The sequence below is a fragment of the Nelusetta ayraudi genome, unplaced genomic scaffold, assembly GCF_046127955.1.
Source record: "Nelusetta ayraudi isolate G7.1 ecotype Tasmania unplaced genomic scaffold, CSIRO-AGI_Nayr_v1 ptg000053l, whole genome shotgun sequence".
Taxonomy (NCBI): Eukaryota; Metazoa; Chordata; class Actinopteri; order Tetraodontiformes; family Monacanthidae; genus Nelusetta; species Nelusetta ayraudi.
The window spans coordinates 7,060,134-7,081,503 of NW_027466103.1; the positions used below are offsets into that span (position 1 = coordinate 7,060,134).

The 21,370-nt window shown below is 43.4% G+C and overlaps 1 protein-coding gene across 3 annotated transcripts; it reads left to right on the forward strand.

Annotated features, from left to right (window-relative positions):
* LOC142896442 (SITS-binding protein) lies at positions 1 to 20,507 on the forward strand. 3 transcript variants are annotated; one of them, XM_076038113.1, is made up of 11 exons: positions 1 to 493; positions 580 to 1,266; positions 2,813 to 2,984; positions 11,947 to 12,154; positions 12,375 to 12,525; positions 14,316 to 14,513; positions 14,612 to 14,880; positions 14,966 to 15,102; positions 15,645 to 15,766; positions 17,489 to 17,668; positions 17,803 to 20,507. In XM_076038113.1, the coding sequence occupies exons 2-11, from the start codon at positions 796 to 798 to the stop codon at positions 17,974 to 17,976; spliced, it is 2,082 nt and encodes a 693-aa protein (XP_075894228.1). In that variant the 5' UTR covers positions 1 to 493; positions 580 to 795; the 3' UTR covers positions 17,977 to 20,507. The 3 variants fall into 3 exon arrangements, with proteins under 3 accessions (XP_075894228.1, XP_075894229.1, XP_075894227.1); XM_076038114.1 differs by having other exon boundaries at positions 816 to 1,266; XM_076038112.1 differs by having other exon boundaries at positions 1 to 1,266.
* Positions 20,508 to 21,370: the final 863 nt, after the last annotated feature.

Sequence of the window (21,370 nt, forward strand, 5' to 3'; positions counted from 1 at the left end):
GACTTCGAAGCTGCTGTTCCATTACTAAATATTTGAAATAGGTTGCAAGTCACTGCGCGCACATCACTCCCTTAAACGTACAACCCCGAAACGCTGAGAGTGAGTCCCCGTCGTGCAGGTTTCACGCCACCCTGCACCTCAGATCAACCACCGGGGCGACGTCGGCTCAGCGGTTTTTACGCACGGGGAGCGCAAGGAGACTTTGCGAACACACTTGGGGATTCCTCCCCTCCCAGGCTGTCCCTGCCCCCCTCGCCCCTGGCGGGTAGCCCCCGAGACTCAGCCAAGCCCCCCTCTGATCCACCATTTCCCCTCTCTCCACCTTTCCTCCAAAGAAACAAGCCGGCGTTACGTCAGAAAGTGCAGGGCAAGCAAGACAGCGTCTTAGGAGCTATTCGTAGGCATTGCTGCCAAACCCGGCCTGGGGCTGCTCCCGAGCTCACTGCAGCCAATGCACTTTCTAAGTCCACCTTTAAAACTGCAGCACTATGTGGTAAGTCAGTTATCCATTCATAGTTATTTGTTTTTTGCAGCTTTTGCTTCTCCCTTTTTTCTCTCACAGCTCTCTTCACATGACAGGTCTCCGTTGCTGGCACAATTGCGCAAAACAAAAAAGTCATCACTGTAAACGGCGTGAATAGAAAGAGTAGGCTTGGTTTGCTCCGTAAGCACCACTGCAAACATAATGACATGATGAAGCAACGGAGACCGTTGACGCGCAAAGATTTCTGCAGCTTTTTTCTCTCTCTCCGTGTGATTCTTTGCTGAGAAAAAAAAATAAAAAATAAAAACAACATGCCCCACGCTCGAAATAGGAACCCTAGCCCCATCCCTGAGGTAACATGGGACACGGGATTGAAGGAGATGAACGAAACCTGGAAAGGAGCTATTGCCTGTCTCGGGGTGGCCGTCTTCTTCGTCATGACCATCGGGATCATATACTGGCAGGTGGTGGACCAGCCCAACAAGAACTGGATCCTCAGGGGGACTTTTAGCGGACTGATCTGGGAGAGAAGAAGCCACTCGCTGGTCATACAGACCCTGACCGAGGACAAGACGTACGTGGAGATAGACGTGGGGAACGTGGGGAGCCCCGACATGGAGGTCCCCTTCGTGAGGAACCTGTGCTGGCTCAACAAGACAGAGTTCTGCTATACGTGGGAGTCGGTGGCCGAGGTGAAGATCTCGCTGGAGGCGAACGAGGAGACGGGGACGGAGTGCTACAGCATGACTTGGACGCCGGTGCACTGTCATGTGGAGCTGAAGGTAGGCTTTCTCTCTCCCGCCGCCGCCGCCGCCGCGCGCACCGAGCGGCGCCGGAGTGTCCTTTTACGCGGCGTTCGAGGCGCGAAAAGCAGGTTAATAACTCGTGCGAATTGCGCGCGAAGGAACCGCGCGAGAGCGATCTTTTTGTCTTTACATGAAAGACCCAAAACTCGGTGTAGAATGGCAATCGTTTCAATGTCATCAATCTCAATGCGCGCGTTGTATGTGTGCAACGCTGACATTCAGCATCTCTTCATTTGTTCGAAGCTGTTAAATCGCCGTAGGTTGTATTTCAAAGGGGATTAACAACAACAACATCCGTTCTAATTTTATTTAAAGCGCTAAATTGACTTAGATTGGAAGATCTCAGCGAGGTAATGAGAAACACCACAGAGGGCCACATATTGTGATGAAAGTGCGGTTTCTTCTTTTCCCTTCTCCTCCGACGCTCGTTGAAATCACAGCCTGAACTCAGTACCGTGTGAAACCCGCTCTGCCACAGTTGTTATGCTCCTATTCAGCACTGTACTTGCCCCCCCCCCAGCTTAATTATCGCAGGCATTTAACTATTGGGATGTTTGGGGAGGTTAATCTGTCCCCACTGGAACATTCCACTTCCAAAACTCCCTGTCATGTGGCGCGGCTGTTGTTGTTGTTGTTGTTTTTTCTTCTCCAAACTGAAATCGCCTTTAATTTTTTTATTCCCCCCCTCCGTGTTTTTCCAAATCTCTCTTGATGCCTCTCAGGTGACCTCTTGGCACCTGTTGTCGAATTCCCTGACCGAGCTTGTATTTGCTGACAAGAAATAATTAAGCTCTACGGTTTGGGGCACGCGCGCGCGCGCGCGCGCACCATCGACCCGTCCAGCCAAACGCGCGTAACGAGGAAGGACGAACGAGCTTTCGAAAACATTCGGTCATTGAATCCGTCCTGCGTGCGACGGAGCCGCAATCGCTACTCTGCACGACCACCCACTCCCCCGAAGCGACGTCAAATATTAGACTCCACTGCACCGCGTGACAACATTTAATAGTGGTATTCGCTCACAGTTTTCACACCTGCGCTCATTGTGTTTCATGCGGTGCGTTAATGTTTAGTGTCCCTGTAGGACCTAGCGTCAACTTTTAAAGCACCACTGCTTAAAAAAAAACAAAAAACAATCAATTGGGCAATAGCTACATATTTTAGTCAAAGAAAATCCCCCCAAAAAGAAACTTGTGTCTTCATTTGCTAAGCCTTTGTAATTTAGGTACCAGGTATCTCAGGAGTCCAGAAAACCTTGAGAACATGGCTCTGCTCTGCTCTGCACGAGACCTTTATGGGATTAAGCAGCATGTGGAGGGCAAAATAAAATGCATTCCAATTATCATCCACCATAAAGTAATTTAATCTCCTGTGTATATTTATGTTTCCAAGATTATCAATTTAATGTTTGTCCTTTCCTTCTTTTCTGTGTGTGTGTGTGTGTGTGTGTGTGTGTGTGTGTGTGTGTGTGTGTGTTTGTATGTGCGTCTTTCATCTTTTTTTTTTATCTATTTTTTATCAGGATTGCTTCTCCATGACCAACGTTTCGTGGTACGGTGGTGCCAGTGTCCGGGGTCAGACGTGGCCGATCAACGAGCAGAACGCCACCACGCAGCCCTTCACTGTCAGTGACCTCAGGGACAATCCGTCTGGCTACGGCTCCGCCCTGGAGCGCTACTTCCTGGGCTCGTCAGGTGAGAGGTCGCTGTCGGAAAGAGGCTTTCATCAGCTGCTAGCGGGTGACTGAAGCTGCGTTTCCATTACCCCTAGAACTGCGCAAAACCTAAATATTGCAATAAAATAACTGGTCATGGAAACGCGTCAATTTTGAAAAACCTCTCAAATATGGCTAAAAGGTTTTGACGCTCTCATGAGGTGGTTTTTCAGACGTATCCATATAGAGGTATAGCGCAAAAGTGTCATGGAAACACTTTTTACGCATTTACACGTCAGCGGACGTGACGTATGGGGTCATGTGACCAGTTCACTTCAAGTGAAAACGGCGCGTTATGTTTGGACGGAGGAGACAGAATATTTTTTACAAGTAATCAAAGAGAAAAATAGAACAACCATTTTTGAGCATCGAAATGCAGATTTATCTCAAAATGTTTTGTACCTCCATCCTCCGCAAAGGGGGATTTTATGTGAATTACGGCTTATGCGCTTCACACCGTTCAATGGAAATACTTGCAAATTGCAAGTTTAGTTTGTTAAAAAAATTTAGAAATATCACTTTTATTTTGCGAAAAACTGGAATGGAAACGCAGCTTGAGCCATTAGCAAGGGTTGGGCTGGGCTGGGCTGGCCACAGTCAGAAGACAGACCGTCTCCCAACTGACACCGGGGTCGGCTATCTTTGTTCTCCTCGCTGGCCACCGGTGGAGGAAGAGCAGAAGGACTCTGGGAAATCTGACCCTGCATCAGTACAATGTGTGGCGTGAATCCCGGGGCGGTGAGGGAATCCCTGCGCTCGTCGTTGTGTTTTCTTACGAGGCCAAGCGGTCCCCAGTCCCACCCCTTGTGTTTGTTTGTGTTTGAGCCACGACAAAAAAGGAAAAAAAAGAAAAGAACCACTAACGGAACCAGCGTCTCGCAAAACACACCCGCCTGACTGGACAGGACCGCCGACCCACAAATAGTGCGTAACACAATACTGTCTGTGGCATCCGGGTTTATTAATTTAGAGATTAGACTACAAAGGAAGGCAAACCACCTTTATCATCTTAAATTAACTCTTAGGCTAACAGAGGTAATTGCCTTTTGTTTCTATTAAAATAGCAGGTTGGATGAGGGCCCTGCTGACTCTTATAACTCACTGGGTTATTTTGGGGGTGTTAGATTTTATCCTGGGGGCAAAGGGAGGGGGCAGAGGGCCACTGGTGGATGTGAATGGTTAAGGTGGCTGATGAGGAGATCCTGTGTGCATGTGTGCGTGCGTGAGTGTTTGCGGTAGGTGGCAGGTATAGCGTGGCTCCTTTGGGACTTTGCCTGCGCGTTGTTTTTGCACTTGGAATTTGCTGGATTCTGCCAAATTATCAATGCTATCAAAGGTCTCACATGGGAAAAAAATACAAAGTTTGTTTTAAGTTCATTGTTATTTGTTGCATCAAAATCATGCTAATGTAGCAAATGTTTTGCACATGCGCAGAAGGAGCATCTTAACGGCTTGCTGATGATTGACGGATTTTCCGCTATTTTTTTTTACTCCTACACATTTCACATGATCGCACACTCACAAAAACAAGGGTGCACGCGTTCTCGCAACCACGCAACCAGACACATTTTGGAAAGTTACGTAGGACAGGCTTAAGAAGCAAATAGTCACATGACTTAAATCCCTTTTCCAACTTACGAGCGGACAGTGAGTGATTATCAGGACCTCCTAACCCTTTGTTTCCACACACACACAAACACACACACACACACACACACACACACACACACACATACACACACGCGTGAGAGAGGAGATCCCAACGAGAACAACTGTTTACCGATGTTGCCAAGTAGCCAGTGACAGATACATACTGTCCACAGCCCCAAACAGCATTGACAGCCATGTGCAACAGAGCATTGCAGGTGTTTTTAACGTGATATCCTGCTTTAAATTTCAGGGATGTTTTTCGTTCAGCACTTGGGTTCACATGACGAACAGATTTTCCTCATAGAAACTTGTGAAGGAAACCTTTTGGGAATTGTCTCTCTGCTTATTCTCCTAATGATATCAGGAGAGATAATTACAACTGAATGTTTTTGGATGAATTTGCTGTTGTAAATGGATCAGGTTAGATGGAACCTGTCATGGCGAATGGAACGTTTCCTGATTCCTTTGGATTTAGCTCATGTATCTGTTTGGGAAAGACTCCATAGAAAGTGATTGGAAAAGGGAGGCAAAACCTGAAACGTGATGGGATGAACTGATCATCATAATACTATACAACATACTGTAAAACAAGCAATTGTGAGTGACACCGTGGCTAGCACTGTGTTCAACTGAATTTAAGCGAAAGTTAATCCAGGCTTAAGTGAAAATGTCCTTTAAGAAAAGTGAAAATCTCCATGCTTAACTTTCACACTATTCTCTTTGCCATGGACGACTCAAATAATGTCTCTTCTGTGGTCCTTCAGTAGATTGCTCCAGTCTGGTCTTATGAAGTCCACTGAAAGAATTAAGACTGATTGAAAATGCTGCTTATTAGATGATTTCAAGGTGGATGTTCAAGATTTCGGGAGTAGTCAGCTGATGTGCGTGCGCTTTGTGTCTCAGTGTCAGCTAGATAGTGTAGATAGACGGCCTATAAACCGTGTGTGCAGTGCAGAGACTACAGCACATACTGTACATGTCCCACTGTCCAGCTCTAACATCAAGTAGCGCCTGAAGCTCGAGGGTTGTAAACAGAGCTCTAAAACTGCTGCAGTCCCCACTGCATCTCACTGCGGTGGGACGAAACAGATTTAGAGGATTAGAGGAAAGAGGAGGGGGGGACATCGGCAGTGTCGTGGCTTGTAAAGGGATTGTGGTAAATTTTTAGGATTCGTCAGATTGTTGAATTGTTTTAATTTCTTTGTTTGTTTTACATATCAGCAGCAAAACAGTAAAATTTTTCACACTCAAACAAGCCAAATTAAAATTAAATACAGAACTAAGACTCATTTTCAGTCAATTATAAATTGTTGTGTAATTAAAGCTATAGGGTATTTAGTATTTCAATTGCTGTTAAAGCATTAATGTATCCAATCATAAGGACCAGATACATTTGTTTATGAAATTTAATTTTATGATTATTGTGATTATTATGATTATTATTAATATTATTATTATCAATAATAATCATAATCATAATAATCATAATAATCATAATAATAATAAACATTATTATTTAATTATTGTTATAATTATGTAACTATTATAGCTGGACAAATCCCTGTGCCAGGGATCCACAGGTAACATGCAGAATCAAAAATATACAGCAAAGCTTTAACTTCGAACCAACATGATGAACATGATTAGTTTATTAAAATTTAAAGTTTTAGTACAGTAAAATAAAGAGCTACACCACCGTTTTTTGAGAAAAACACAAAAAAATCTGCCCCTCCAAAAAAAACAACAACAACAAAGAAAAACATTATGCTACTATACAATTACAATTTTAGAAAAGTAAATTCAAAGTTCAAGATGATAATGAAATGAATGGATGAGTTTGGTGACATGAGGAAATTCCGGAGCCATGTGAACGCACTTAGAGTTTCATTTGCATGGGACCTGTCTTCACTGACTCTTGTTAGTCATAGGATCAAATTATAAGTGCACCAGGCAATATGGGACATCAAGTGGAGTTGCTAACTAAAGAAGACTCCTGGGAATGGTGAAAGAGCACGTGGACCCACTGTGACATGGAGCAGCGAGGCTGCAGGCGTTCACTCGCTCTGCGGCGTCAATGTGTAGATTTTAAAAGGAAAACAAAGTGTAAAACAGTTGAGACGAAACCAAAGAGTCGGGCTGGCAGTCAAAGAGAAGGTCTTTGCAACTACGGGCTGACATTTGAGAGTGTGGCCAACTGCAGGAACTTGTCACTGGCCCACCTGTCTTTATCCACACAGAAACAACCGAGTGACTAAGAACAGATTCGATATCACTTCCTGTCAGAGGACTGCATAGGTTTTCTCTCAAGGGATCCTTTGAGTTTTACCTATCGAGTCTGCAACATGTGTGTTGGCTGTCACACAATGTCCATGACTGGAATTAAGCTGCAATTGAAAGTAAAATAAATACATAACTTTCTGTTGTGGCCATTTTAATGAATCGGATGTATGATTCAAATATCTACATGATCAGTGAATGGTGTCATTAGCCAACAAAGAAATATGTTTTTTTTTACAAGTTTAAATGTGCACAGTTTACATTAAATACAGAAAAGCCAATAGAAAAAAAATACAAAACGTGAAAACATGTTGATTTTCTAAAAGGCAAGTGTAACCCTCTTTCCCTGAGGCCTCATTTAAAAAAAAGGGGAGGGGGGGGGGGATTCTGTCTCTATTTTGTTTTTCTACTCCAGCAACAGCTTTAACTTGGACACTTTGCTCTCAGTCTGGATCCAATAAAAATCACTTATCTACTGTTTCCTCCTATGCCGGCCTTTATGAAGTCAGCGTTAGAGATGAGAATCAGTAATAAATCAGGAATAATTTCTCTGAGAATTTCAGGACTAGATCTTGGACTCCTCCCTTCTCTCTCTCTTTCTCTCTCTCACACACACACACAAATATTTCCATTGCACGCGTTTACTTGTGCTCTGTTGTTTATATTGAAGAATATCTTCCTTCGATAACATCGCCAACGTCATTCTCTCTGCTGCCAAAGATACCGTCGCTGCTCTTGCTCACTTGGTACTTCATAGCCGTGGAACAAACAGTGCAAACAGATGAGACAAGAAGAAAGGTCATGTTGTATTCATAGCGTGCTTGTTATAATCATCATCATCATCATTATTATATTATTGGTAGTCACAGTAGTAGAATCATTACTGATAATACTACTACTAACTACTACTAGTATTACTACCAGTAATACTACTCATTATTATTATTATTGCATTATTATTGCATGCAAACCTGGCCCAGGTATAAAGCATAAAACATTTGCATGTAGAAGTGTTAGTGGTGTTGTCCCCAAAGTACCTCCGTCTGTTATTGTCGGGTCATCAGCAGGTCCGTGGGCTGCTCGCCCAAGGCCTTGACTCCCAAGGCGAAAGATTGCAACAGTCTTGGCCAACTGAAGCTTTGTGAAATAGCCTCATTTCCCATGTGAGAGAGACACCGTATGAAAAACATCCAGCAACATTTTCTACAGTGGACGCACGCATGCTGTGCCTCACAGTATGTCATAGTCCAAGTGTCTTCTCAATTAAAGCCAGCGATGGGCTTTCTAAAATAGCAATTCCAGACCATATTAATGTACATAAAGGTTTTATCATTATTATTATTATTATCATTATTATTATTATTAGTTGTATTTTCTTGATACAACAATATATTTATCAAAAGCCTTAAGGAAAAGTTTCAGTTCTGGCAGAACACGTTTAAATACCCAATTCGTAATATTTGAGTGGATCTAAAATACTTGTGCATGTTTTTGGGTAAATAAAATCCCTAAAAACAAATAGCTGTGGTATTTTCATCCAGTATAAATTGCTCTTTTGGAGCAGAACTGCTCGCTGGGAGCTGGTTATATTCTTCCACCGTCTTTCTAATGCAGCACAGAATACAAATCTGCTGGGGTTTAGGGATTTTTCCTGACGGCACTTAAAGTGTGATCAAGTGGGATATCAGAAAGCAGAAAACAACGACTCGCTACTAAATCTTACACGCAGGCGGCCTTAAAACTGACCTTACCATATAAGGATTACATTAACATCGACAGCTGAGGGTGACGTGTAAGGAAAGTAACAGCAGAGAGGGAAGGAGTTTTGTATTTTTTATATCGACTCTTTGAAAGTTGGAGCCTCATGTCTGATCAGGACGTTTTCTCAGAACAAATTGCCTCGCACATGAGGCAATAAAAGTGATTGATGATAAAAATAGAGCAAAGAATGTCCTTTTAATGTTTCATTTGTTGTTCAATAAGCAGAATTGGGAAGTTATAACCATGGCGACGTCCCAGTTTTACAGCCTTTATTTCCTTGAGGTTGGGCACCGAAACTAAGTTTCCATTGTTAAGGAAATGCGTGCTGCCACACACACAGACACACACGGCCCTTGGTCACACGCACACATACATGGCGAGCAGTTGGAAGCACCTTTTATAAGGCAGTCAGCGAGGCTGTAGTGTGCACAGGTGTCATAAATAACAGCGTAAATATGACAGGTAAAAGAGTGTGGCCCATCTGGTCCGCGGCAGCAGGGAGTCTGGCTCCAGCGTTTCCCCCATGGCGCAGCCACTCTTGAGGGGCCTGGACACCACATTAAAACCCGGCTGACCCATCAGAGGGGTCACCTCCGCTGTGCCACCTTGGAACGTTCAGCTCAGACGGGGCGAGAGGAAGTGCAGGACCTTTATGGCTCCTATAAGTCCTTCTTTGTTTTTTCTTGGAGGCCTATGGTTTCCCATTAAAAAAAGTGTGTTATGTGTGTGTGTGTGTGTGTGTGTGTGTGTGTGTGAGAGAGAGAGAGAGAGAGAGAGAGAGAGAGAGAGAATGTAAGTAACTGAATGAAAAGTCGGGTTCGCCTGTTCCATTAAACCTGCAGCAAGTCGAATTGTTGCAGAACTTTTGGTTACCTTTGCTTTGCCGATTTTGAACGAGAGCAGTGACGACGGGGCCGCGGCCGTCTAACTTTGCTTTGCTTTTGAGAGCGAGTGGAAAATATTTCGGGGGAAGCTTGGAGTGTTTAAGGAATTGTTCTAAAAATAGGGGTCCCCCCTCCTCACTTCCCCTTCAGTTCCTGGACACCCCACCTTGGCTGTAACTCAAGGCCTAAAACCTGTTTCGCTTTCTTTAAATAACACTTATTGATTCCTGCTCCCTCCCGCTGTATACGCATGTCGAGATACTGTCGGGTCGGAGGCGAGTGTCATACCGACTTCTTCGCTTATATAACCAGGGTGAGAAGTTCATTTTCAATCAGGAGTCCCCTCGTGCTAAAAATACATACTGACAAATACCGAGATGAGCTGTCTAAACTCCAAAGACGAGCTTTTGTGTCTTGAACAGGTATATGGGATACGTACTGTGTACCGGGATATACAAGGCCGTGGTTGTTTTGACCAGATTGTCCCGTTTCCTCGAGGCCCCTGCGGTGAAATTTCCCATAAATATTAAATATGACTAAAGGGGTCCCTCCCCTCGAGCCTCAACTCCACTTTCCACCATGTCTGCACTTTGGTGAGACGCAGTGTTTGCAGCCTGCTGTTTGTGCACATCATTCCACCAGGCTGCTCGGTGTCTGGTGTACCCCGCTCGCCTCTATTTCCACTGTGCGCATTCCACTTCCATCCTACGCAAAAAAGCTTGAAGGTTTTTCTCTCTCTGCCCCACTTTCGAATGGAAAGCAAAGACGCGCCATCAACGGCCGGTTGCATGGTGGGACAGTCTCAGACCCTCTGGCACATGGTGCCCAGCAGAGATCTCCATGCTTCTTCCTACACTGTGTCAGAGCTCGCTAGCAAGGTGGTGACTTCTCACCCTGTGAGACGCAGCTGAGAGGTTACCAGTATCTCTTTGACATTATCAGTTGCATGGGAATTGCTCTAAAGTTTAAGGCCTCCCCCTACCCCCGCTTGCAGTGCTTGAACACTGATCTCTGAACCTATTAATCTGATTATAAACTGGTACATAAGTGTCCTGCTGGCTCCTGGTCCCCAGCGTGCATGAGAACAGTAAGCCCATTGAAACTAGAGAGGCTGGCCCGAGTACTCGTGGCCCTAAACCCGGGTTCTCAGATTGTCTTGCCCCCGCTTTGGAAAGGCATAATCTGTTCAGTGATCAGCTACCAGTCCCAACCTATTTTCCTCCTTCTTTTTTTTTGCTACTGTGTGCAGTTTTGTGCAGAGACTGGAACAAGGAGTTGTGGTCAGAGTCTCTGTTCGGGGCTGTGTCTGACACCGGCTGGTCTGAGCTGAGCTGACAGGAGAGGAAGGTAGTTAAAGCTGAGAGGGCGAAGACGGGAGTTGAGGACGGGCGAGAAGTGGTGAGGAAAGGGGCGCTGGGTAACCTGAGAGGGAAGAAGCATTCCTTTCAGGGCAGTCACATCTGAGGACACAATAATATGCTTCCAATCATCTCCATCGTCTGAAGGACCGAGCGTTCTGACTGCCCGGGACCAAACAACGTCCCCGTTTTCACAGCGCAATCTTTTCATGAGACCTCGTGTAATCGCAGGTGTTGCTCATCAGCGCCTTTTTCCTTCCGCCAAGAGGTCACAGTGTTCTGGAGCAAATCCTAAAGTTTTCTGCAAATCATTGCCTGGTGTTTCCCAAAAGTCACGGTGCAGTCTCTGCAAGAAGAAAACAAAGAACACCTGAAAGAGGCAGCTTCTACCGATTGGCTAAAAAGATACAGGTGGATAGATGCTGCTTCAGTGGCGAGATTTTTGAGACTGGATTCCATTTTCACATGAAATAAAGAAACTAATGATGTTGCTGAAGGATTTTCCGCTATCCTATCCTATAGACAGCATATCTGTCTGTGTTTTTTGTAAAAGATCAACCAGAGGTGTCATAAAACCCAACAGTTGAAATGAGAGTACAGCGACACCTAAAGATGCAGAGGCAAACGTGCTTCAGCCAATGATCAGAATGTCTCTTTGACATGTAAACCTGGAGTTCTCCGATCTCCAATGCATGTAAACGCACTGACTGAGACTGAGCCAGGATAAATGTAATGACTTTGGCCATGTACATATACATATACAGTATCCTATCTATCCCACGTCTCATTGGGTTACAGTGTAACCTATCAGGGGTAAACTCATCTAACACACACTCTGCCGTGTCTCGATCTGGGGTGGTGGGGTCACGTACGAGCGTGCAAATATCAGCTGACACAGCCCCCTCCCCTACTCTCATCATCCCCTTCTCGGTAACATTATGTCTGTCGATCGGAATCCGCCACGGGCGTCTTCTCATTCTGTTTTTCTCATGTTTTTCTTCCCACCATGCAGGTGTTGCCGTGCTCATGTCTCCCGATATTCCGCTGCAACTGGGGCTGGACAGCAGGCAGCAGTTCTGTCTCCAGTCGTTGCCCAGTATGGAGCGGCTGCCTCTGCAGTACACTGTGTGTGTGGCGCACAATGTGAAAGCCGCTCACCAGGAGGCGGTGCAACAACTCTCACAGCACAGTCGGGAGCTGCCCAACATGAGAACACTGTGGTCAGTCACTTTATGATCCTGATCGTAAGTTTTAAGGGTTATTTGTTGTCAGAGAGGGGATTCTGGGTGGTGGATGGATGGCGGGGGGTTGTGGGGCACCAAATCAAACACACATGCCAGCTGAATCTCAGTGGGTGGTAGTGAGGGGTCATAAGACCCAATCCACCATTTCCTTCTCAGAGCAACAGGTTCTGTATGATCCCACCTGTCTGTCCCACAGGCTGCCATTCTGGAAGCTGCTTGCCAGCGTGGATTCAGGGCCAAAGGTGGAGAGGGAACTGAGGACCTTCTCCAACCGCCTGAGGAGACACCAGCTGGGGCAGGGCATCATCAGCCTCAATGAACATTCCACCAACCTCCTCTCCGAAATGGTATGCACCTGACCTTGCTCCCTCTCCTGGACCATAATGCCTCGCTGCATCTAGAATAGCCCTGTGGTCTCAGTTAGTTGGTTACAATTAATGTAAATCATCATATATATCATCAAGGCTCTACTGTGGAAAATAAGATGATGTCTTCCTCTTTTAATAACAGGACAGCTTCGCTAAGCTGTACCAAGAACAATTTGGGTCTTCCCTTATAACTTACTTTTTTACCCTGGATATTTTCTGATTTAACTGTTGAAATACTGTTTAAATCCGCTGCAGAGGCAGGTGGTGGTGTTTATTTTTCCTCTTTTAGTTGCTTGCTGAGCCATATTGTTTCCCTTCTATCCAGTTACTTTCCATGAAATTTACTGTGAAACATTCAAGGAAAGAGGACCTTCAGAGGCACAAGCACGTGGATCTAAATCAATACCTGGAGATCTTCAGTGACAAAACAAACACAGCGCAGCTAATTTGGGACAAACAGATATCTCTGGTTACTCTGTGGATGAGTAGATGATCCTGACACCAGCAATATACCCTGGACCATCAAAGCATCACAGGAGGCAGTGCAGGCATGTCCACACCAATGAGTGATGGGGCACTTTCAACATAAACATAGCCATGTGTGTATGAAGGTATGGAGGAGAAAAGAAATCCTGAAAATATAGAATGAAAGGAAAATATGTTGTTTGCTAACCATGCTCATCCAGGTGAAACATTTGCTGACATTTGTGGATTTGGTGAACTTTGTGTCAAGCACATTCAAGCCAATCAATTGCATTGCTCATCAATAACTTAAGTGGGCTTAAGCTTGTTGGGGATTGGTGTGACGCTGTGTCCGGTTCTGAAGAAAATGCCTATGTAACTTTGCACTTGACGCGCCTGGCAGCTGACTGGTTATAACTCTAGTGAAGTTCTTTAACGCTGACTGACAACTGAACAAGATTTTTGTTGAAGGTTTACAAGATAGATTAGCAACTTGCAGAGTTATATGCAGTGCATTATTTTGGCTGTGTATGCTTCAGTTTCCACTCCCTAAAGAGAATCAGCCAGACTAACGTGAAAGCTGCACGGAAACTTATGGAAGTAGATGTTGTCCATAAAGAGTCGGTCTGCATGCAAGTGTGAACGGCTACAATGAACCTTTGTACGACCAAGACTTCTCTTTAACTCTGATTTTACACTTCTATTTTATATAATATATACATAAATTACCATTCACACTCTGGCCTCCCATTCACACTTTCCATATTAGCTTAACTGCAACTGGAAATTCAGAGTTAACAATCTGTACTCTGTTCCTTTCCAGAGACACTATATAATGCAGCTTTTCAAAACCCTTGTCCCTAGAATGCTGGAGGATCTGTATCTACTATGATATTTTGACTATTGTGTGGAATTTTAATTCAAGGGAACAAAGGTGAAAAAACACTGGAAGACGTTACATAATAGCTTCTAATCTACCTTTTCTTCCCACAGCTCGTTCACATCCAGGGGTCAATCTTTGTGTTCTTTAAAGGGTTTAAAGGGTTCTGCTGTTATGTAATCTAAAATCTCTGCTCAACTTGCCATGTAAATTCCAAGGGATTATGATATGTGTTAATGGTTCTGACAGAGGTTATGTTGTCACGGCTTCAACTTTGTATTGTATCCAGAGGGACGCATGTTTGTTTGTTTTTTCCCAATGGTGTTTGTTGGCTATTATTTGCACTCCTACACTAGTACTGATACAAACAATACTAGTACTACAACAATTTTCAGAACTACTGTTTTGTCTTGTTGTCTGCCTGCAGGACCATGACTACCTCAACAGCAGGAGAAGAGGGATGTCCAAGAGACTGACCAGGGACCTCCCACTTGTCAAGCTTCTTAACATTTCCATCACCCTGTCCCCTTTCCTGGGCGTGGACTCCACGCACTTCCACAACTCCCTAATTGATGGCACGGAGGCCTACTGGCTCAGTCTCCCTTCAGCACCACAGGGGCAGCTGGTAAGACATTGAAGACATTAAACATTGATTAGAGGACATTGGACATTGCGTTACGACCCTGCAATTTTGTCTGTGTTTGTGTAATCTGTGTTTGACAGATCCCTGTGATGAGCCAGTGGCGAGGAGCTTTCTGTGTAAAGTTGAATGTCAGCAATCCAGGAGCTGTCAGCTGGTTCCTGGACAGAGTGGGATCCCTGCAGGCCCATTTGGGGATGGAATATGTGATACTGGAGGGAGGCGAAGGGAATCCGTTTGAGGAGCAAGCTCTGCGGGCACCGCAATCCCTGACCGGGGACCGATACATCAGCCAGCTGGCCGACCTCGCCTCAAGGATAGGAGACGCCACCATCGTGACTGCAGGAACACGGTAGCGCTGCCGAGCACCTTGTCATGCTCCGCTTTCTGTATACCCGGCGTTCTTCTTAGGGTTTTAAAACGCGGTTATCTTTCAGGTCAAGTCACAGGCCTCTGTTTGTCAGGATGACCCCCCTGCAGTCAGACTGGAGTCCATTGGGCCTGAAGGGAATCATTCCCTCTTTGCTGCACCACACTATACTGGGATACAACTTCCTCATTCCAGATGCAGTGGGTAATACAACAGGCTACAGGCCACTTTTCTCACTTCTATTAATGGGTCCAAATTAATAAAATGATGACGCAACATACCGACTTAAAAAGTCAGAACGAAAGAGAAGAATACATATATATATATATATATATATATATATATATATATATATATATATATATGTACATATATATATATATATATATATATATATATATATATATATATGTATATATATATATATATATATATATATATATATATACATATATATATATATATATTTATATATGTATATATATATATATATATATATATATATATATATATATATGTATATATATAAATATATATATTCCGTTGATACCCTTTTTTCATTTATTTCCATTACTAACTTCGAATTTTCAAACGTTATCCATAAACTGTGCCCCAGAGGGTCATTTGAAATACATCCAATAGGCATGTGAACCATACATCTCGCCTGTAGCAAGTTATAATTTAGTAACAGTTCTTAGGGGCTTAACTAATCTTTCCTCTTCTTTGTTGTCTCGCTATACCAACAGGTGGCTCCCTGTCTGGAGAGCTGGTCACAGATGAAGAACTATTTATCCGTTGGCTTGAGATTGCAGCTTTTCTTCCTGTCATCAGCTTCCACACACCACCTTGGGTTTGCGGAGAGGACCGGGTACAAAAGCACACAGAACAGTTAAAGCCTTTTGCATCGTCCGGGTTACCAATTGTGATCCTGTTTTTTAGGGTTATGATTTGCCCTAACTCTAAAAAATGTATCACATTTTATTGCCGACACAGCACCCGGGAAAAACTGTGATTAAAGCCAAAGTCTGCTGGTAATAAAGTTTACTTGTGAATAAACACAGGTAACTGAAGTGAGTGAGAGAATAAATGGTTCTTCTGGCACAGTGGTCAGGATTGCTTGTAAAAGGTGTGAGAGACGCAGCGTTTGTTGACCCTGCGGCCTCCGAATTTCGGTCGAACCAGAATTTCCCAGCAGACTTTCTGCAGAGAGCTGGTCTATCAAAACTCAGACTTGGCTTTCCCAGCAGCGGGAGAGGCCAGACTACACTGTGAAACTCCATGCTGGACATAGAGAAAGCACTGTTTACCAGGCACGGCACAAAAACAAAGCCGACAGTCTCAAAGAGCTCGGTGACAGATATCGATACTCCTGGAATACTGTACCCAGGCTCATGTTCACAAACACAAAAGCACTTGCTGTTTCTTGAGAGGGTGGAGGCTATTTTTCCCCTTCCCCCTTTTTTTCCTCAATGGGAGCGATTGCTTGGCCTGCTCCCAAAATCACCTGTGGTTAAGAGTCCATCTGTTCTGAATTACAATCCCTCGTCTAGATTTATGGCGCTCTCTCTCACAGAAGCCACTTCAGCAGGAATGATAATGAATTTGAGGACAAGTCTTGGAAAAATACTTTATTGTGGCAATTAAGATTTCCATGACTAATTGACAAGCGTAATAAGGGAGTGATCAAATTCATTTCTTTTCCACAGGCAGAGGGCTTGGGCCGCAGAATATATTGGATGTGACTTGTGTTGCGTGACAAAGATAAAAGAAAAAAAAAATAGGCCTTTTGGACAGTGAGACATTCGACAGAGGAATGTTTTCCATTTTGGTCTCATGAAATTCCTTTAGCTTGTAAACTTGTGTGAAGTCAGACTTAAAAAATTGGTGAAGAGGGAAATGCCATGCTTTGTGTTGATGAATGTGGCTTTTAGCACCTTTTTTCACAGCTGACAAAGAAATCTGCCCACCTCCTTTTCCAGGATGTATTATTAAACAGTCACAGACAGGTCACGGTAACAACTGCACTAGATTCAAATAGCAATAAAACCTCAAACCCACACTCATGCCTGGCTTCTCAATTAGAGAAAGATTTGTCTCAAACCCGCGATGCAATGTCAGGCTCATTCCTACAAATGTTCCTGATTCCAAGTCATAAAAATACATTTTTTATGGATGCGGTCAAGTTTTTGTTTTTGCCATGGAGTACTGGGGAGGATGTGACCCTTTCAGGAATGCTAAAATAGTCTGGCCAGAGTGACAAGACTAAGCCTTGCAAATGAGCAGCTCTTTAGTCCCTTCTGCATGGTGCGGGGATGGTAAAGACATCTTTTGCAGATCATTTTTGCGTTTATGATTTCCATCCCGAAATTCTTGTGGCAGATTATTTGGTTGGGGAAATCACTCCTTTGTTGGTTTTAGCCACTCAATTGTTCTAGATTTCTAGAACACTATTAAAAAGTGAGTTTTTAAAAGGGGTTTGAAAGTTCACAGTGGCGACTTCTTGATTTTTAGCTTTTACTACTGCAACAGCAGAGAAAAAAACAACTTGATAACGATGCTCACTGCTCTTCCTTCTACTGCTGATCCACAGGTGCTCAACCTAACTCGGACCTACATCACCAGGCACCAGACGTTTGTGGTATCACTGATAGAAAAGTATGCGGAAGAGTGGCGGTTGACAGGGAACCCCATCTACCGACCAATGTGGTGGCTCAGTCCCAGTGATCCCATGACTTTCACCATTGATGACCAGTTCCTCATTGGAGATGAGGTGATACAATGATGTTAAAAGAAGGGGCTGCATCCCGTTTGTCATAAACATTAAGCAGAAAGTCATAGTTATTTTTTTATTCTTAATGACAATGTCTTTTTTTTAAAAACTTGATTACATGTGTGTGTTTGCAGGTCGTGGTGGCACCAGTGGTGGAAAAGGGGGCAGTGAAGAGAGATATTTATCTACCTGATGGAGGTTTCCAGTGGCAGGATAGTCAGAACGCCAAGGTGTTTGATGGAGGCACGTTCCTACAGGATTACCCTGTACCCTTGGAGGATGTGGCTGTTTTCTTACGGAGAAATTGAGTCACATGACTGCTCACTGGGTCATCTGACCTATCCTGTTCGCGTTTTGAATCAAATTCTTAAAAAAAAAAAAAAAAGGTACATGTGCTGTTCTCAACTTGCACTTTTCCACTAAAGACCATTGATTCTGCCTCAAGGCTTTTTTTTTTTTTTTTTTTTTTTTTTAAAGATATTATATAGAATGATTGTTTTTATACTTGCACTTTACAGGTCAAATTGTTTTTGAGTTTTCTTTCTTTTGTGAAAAAATTTCTTCCCTTTTTTAAATTTTTAATCGGTTGTACCTCTTCACTGATTTGTTTCCGGACTTCTTGATCAGCTGTTTTTTTTGTTGTTGTTTTATTTTGTTTGTTTGTATGTGAGTTCGTTCTGGAAAAAAATCTGTGTGTTTACATCCTGCATATTTAGAGTCTTTAATTTTTTTAGCTGCTGCTGGCTTGCTTGACATAAAAGAACAAGGCAAGCCCTTTGTTTGCTTAAAGAAGCCGAATCTTTCGAGAAGACCAAATGAAGATATGGAAGGACAAAGTCAAATGGATGGATGGCTGGGATGCTCATTGGAAAAGAGTTTGCTCACAGAAAGCTTAATACCGATAGCGACAGTACAGTATGTCTTGCTCTTATTGGACGGCTTTTACTTGAACCTACCAGGCCAGCAGGCCAATGTTGTTTGAATGTACCTCAAGTTATTGTTTGTCACGAGAGTGGTCAAACACATCAACCCAACACCCCTTAGCACTTATTTTATTTTATTTTTTAGCACAGATTAATTTAATAAATCAACTTAACACTCTTGAAAATATATAAATGTCCATAGTACTGTAAGCCAGGTAAACATTAGGCCAAGCCACTGTAATTGTTTGGTCTGGCTGTGAAGTCTGGCTGTATTTGACTTTAGATGAGATGCTAACCTTTCTACTAACCTGCTGTGGTAAGGATTTTTCAACAGGCTGCTTATTTTTTGTCTGTGCTGAACATGCTGTTTCATCTTTAAAAGTGCAAAGAAATGAATTCAAATTCAAGCCTTGTAGAAGGCATGTCTGTACCTTGAATATAGACTTGATTATGACAGTAACCACCAGTCCTTCCATAGCTGTATGTATGCACAACAGAAGAAACGAGTTAGCAGCACTTATGAATTGTACACATCGAGGCTTGAACTCCTTATTTCTTCAGTGAATTGAAAAGCTCTTATTTGTTTGAAAATGTGTGACCTTTTGGTCTGGTATCCAGCTCTTCTTCAAATCTTCATTTATGGTCTGTTCAGCCAAAATATGAGGCTACCACATGGAGCTAGCTAGCCCAAGCAAAGTTAGCGTAATGTGCCAACTAGCACATCCAGAGCTCATCACTGCATTGGTTGCATCTTACTCTTTCATGAGTATAAATAAAATGAGCTGCGGTTTTGTGAAGAGGTTTAATTGTTGTTGAGACACATTGAAATCCCTCTATTTCACATTTTTCTTGTGCTAGCTGTCCCCTGTTTTTCTGGCTTCCATTTACTGCATGGATAAAAGAGCACAGTCACTCTGAAGTCTAGCCAAACAACAAGAATGTGTAAGTGTATCTCCCAAAGCTTTGTCCGAAACTTAACTCAAATAGAGAGGCAAATCTTCTGTTAATTTACTCAATACTCCGAGGCATGTTGGAGATACACAAAACCAGATGAATAATTTCATTTCTGAACCATTGTGTACTTCTTGAACTGTACCTGAGGTCTCCTCCACCTCCATCGCTTGCTTAAGCCCATTAACAAAGCTGTTGAAGAGCAAAAATGTTTGTGGGTTTTGAACCCTGACTTAACGCTGTAGGCAAATCATACATCATTTAGGCTAATTTCCTTTTCATGCTCAAAGCCAGGCCATGGAGAAGTACAACTGACTTTGCACCACTATTTGCAGCATGGTTAGTTAGTTAGTTAGTTAGTTGACAGTGGTTTTTGGCAATTGTCTGTCTGTACTGAGTAAATGTTCTTTGTGTGGCAATCTTAAACAGCCAGCAGTGATGTCACAAAAATTGAAACTTTGTTACCTGGCGAGCGCTTTACCACTAAACTGACTGTATAATTCTGACTTGTCAGGTTTACTGTATCAACTTCAACACTCAGGTCTAGTATAGCTTATCAAATTCACCAAATGTCTTAGTGCAACAAGGTATGTTGTTAACACATTGACGTCTTAATCTCTGCTAGAGCCGAATGTACAATGGATGAACTGTGATTTCCCCCAACAAGTCCTGCGGGGAGAGGCGTCCCATGGTTCCATGAAATGTTGTCGTATGTTCTCATAAAGGTTGCAGCAAAAAAACAAAAGAAAAAAGGTTTTGATGTGCTATTCCTATACTCTACAGATTGTGTAAACATGTGCTTTAATTTGCCTCTCTCTCAAATACGGATGTGACAGACGTCTGGATTATTGCAGTATCAGCAATGTACATATTACGATGACTGTGCCATTACAAGTGTTTTTCTCTTCTGTAAATCAGAATCCTTAGACAAAGTTGCAATAAACGTTTACATTTTCTTACCAGAACCTTATGAGTAATTTCAGTTTGTTCTTAAAGGGATAGAACTCTCAGATTTGAATTTCAGTCCATTTACTCACGCCCCCTCTCCACAGGCAAAAAAAAAAAGAAAAGAAAATCAACCCAATAGACACCGTAGTTAGCCGCGTAAACTCCATTTGAACATTGATTGAAATTCTTCTATATGTTCAACTATGACGAAAGTTAATACGGAGTGAAATTACCCTTTAAATTTTAAACATTAGCATCTGCCTTACTTGCCACAGATGGATGGCAGAGAATATGCTCCAACACCTGGAATAATTCCAGTTACTTTAACAAAATGAAAATGAGTATCTTGTTACCAACTGGATTGTTGACTGAATTATGCTGTTTGACATTTGATTCATTTAAGTCCCTGCCTACTTGTCTGCCTGCATAACACGTGTTGTGCTCCTGCGTCCGTGAGCTTCTTATCATAAGCACCCCTGGATCCTCCTCCTCCTCATGTCACAAAGTCTATGACTATATTTCTGGGTGACTGCTGACGTCTGACGTCTCCACTAATTCCACCCAAACCTAATAAAAGTTATTTATAGCCCTGGTGAGCGCGCAGAGGGAGAGATTCTCAGGGGAATCACATTCGGCCGCCTCGGACCTCCGCTCAGCTTCTCTTCCTTGCCTTCTTCTCCCTGCTGCCCCTTGGCTGAGCTCCATGAGGGGCCCCCCGGGCGCTGCGCACTCAGACAGGTGCAGCTGGCCGCAGAGAGGCACGGAGCCACCGCGAGAGCCAACCTCCGAGCTCATCCTCTCCGTTTACACCCCCGCCTCAATCACTTAGATTCACATCGAGCTTTAACGGAATTTGGGCACCGCTCTCAGATAGAACTGA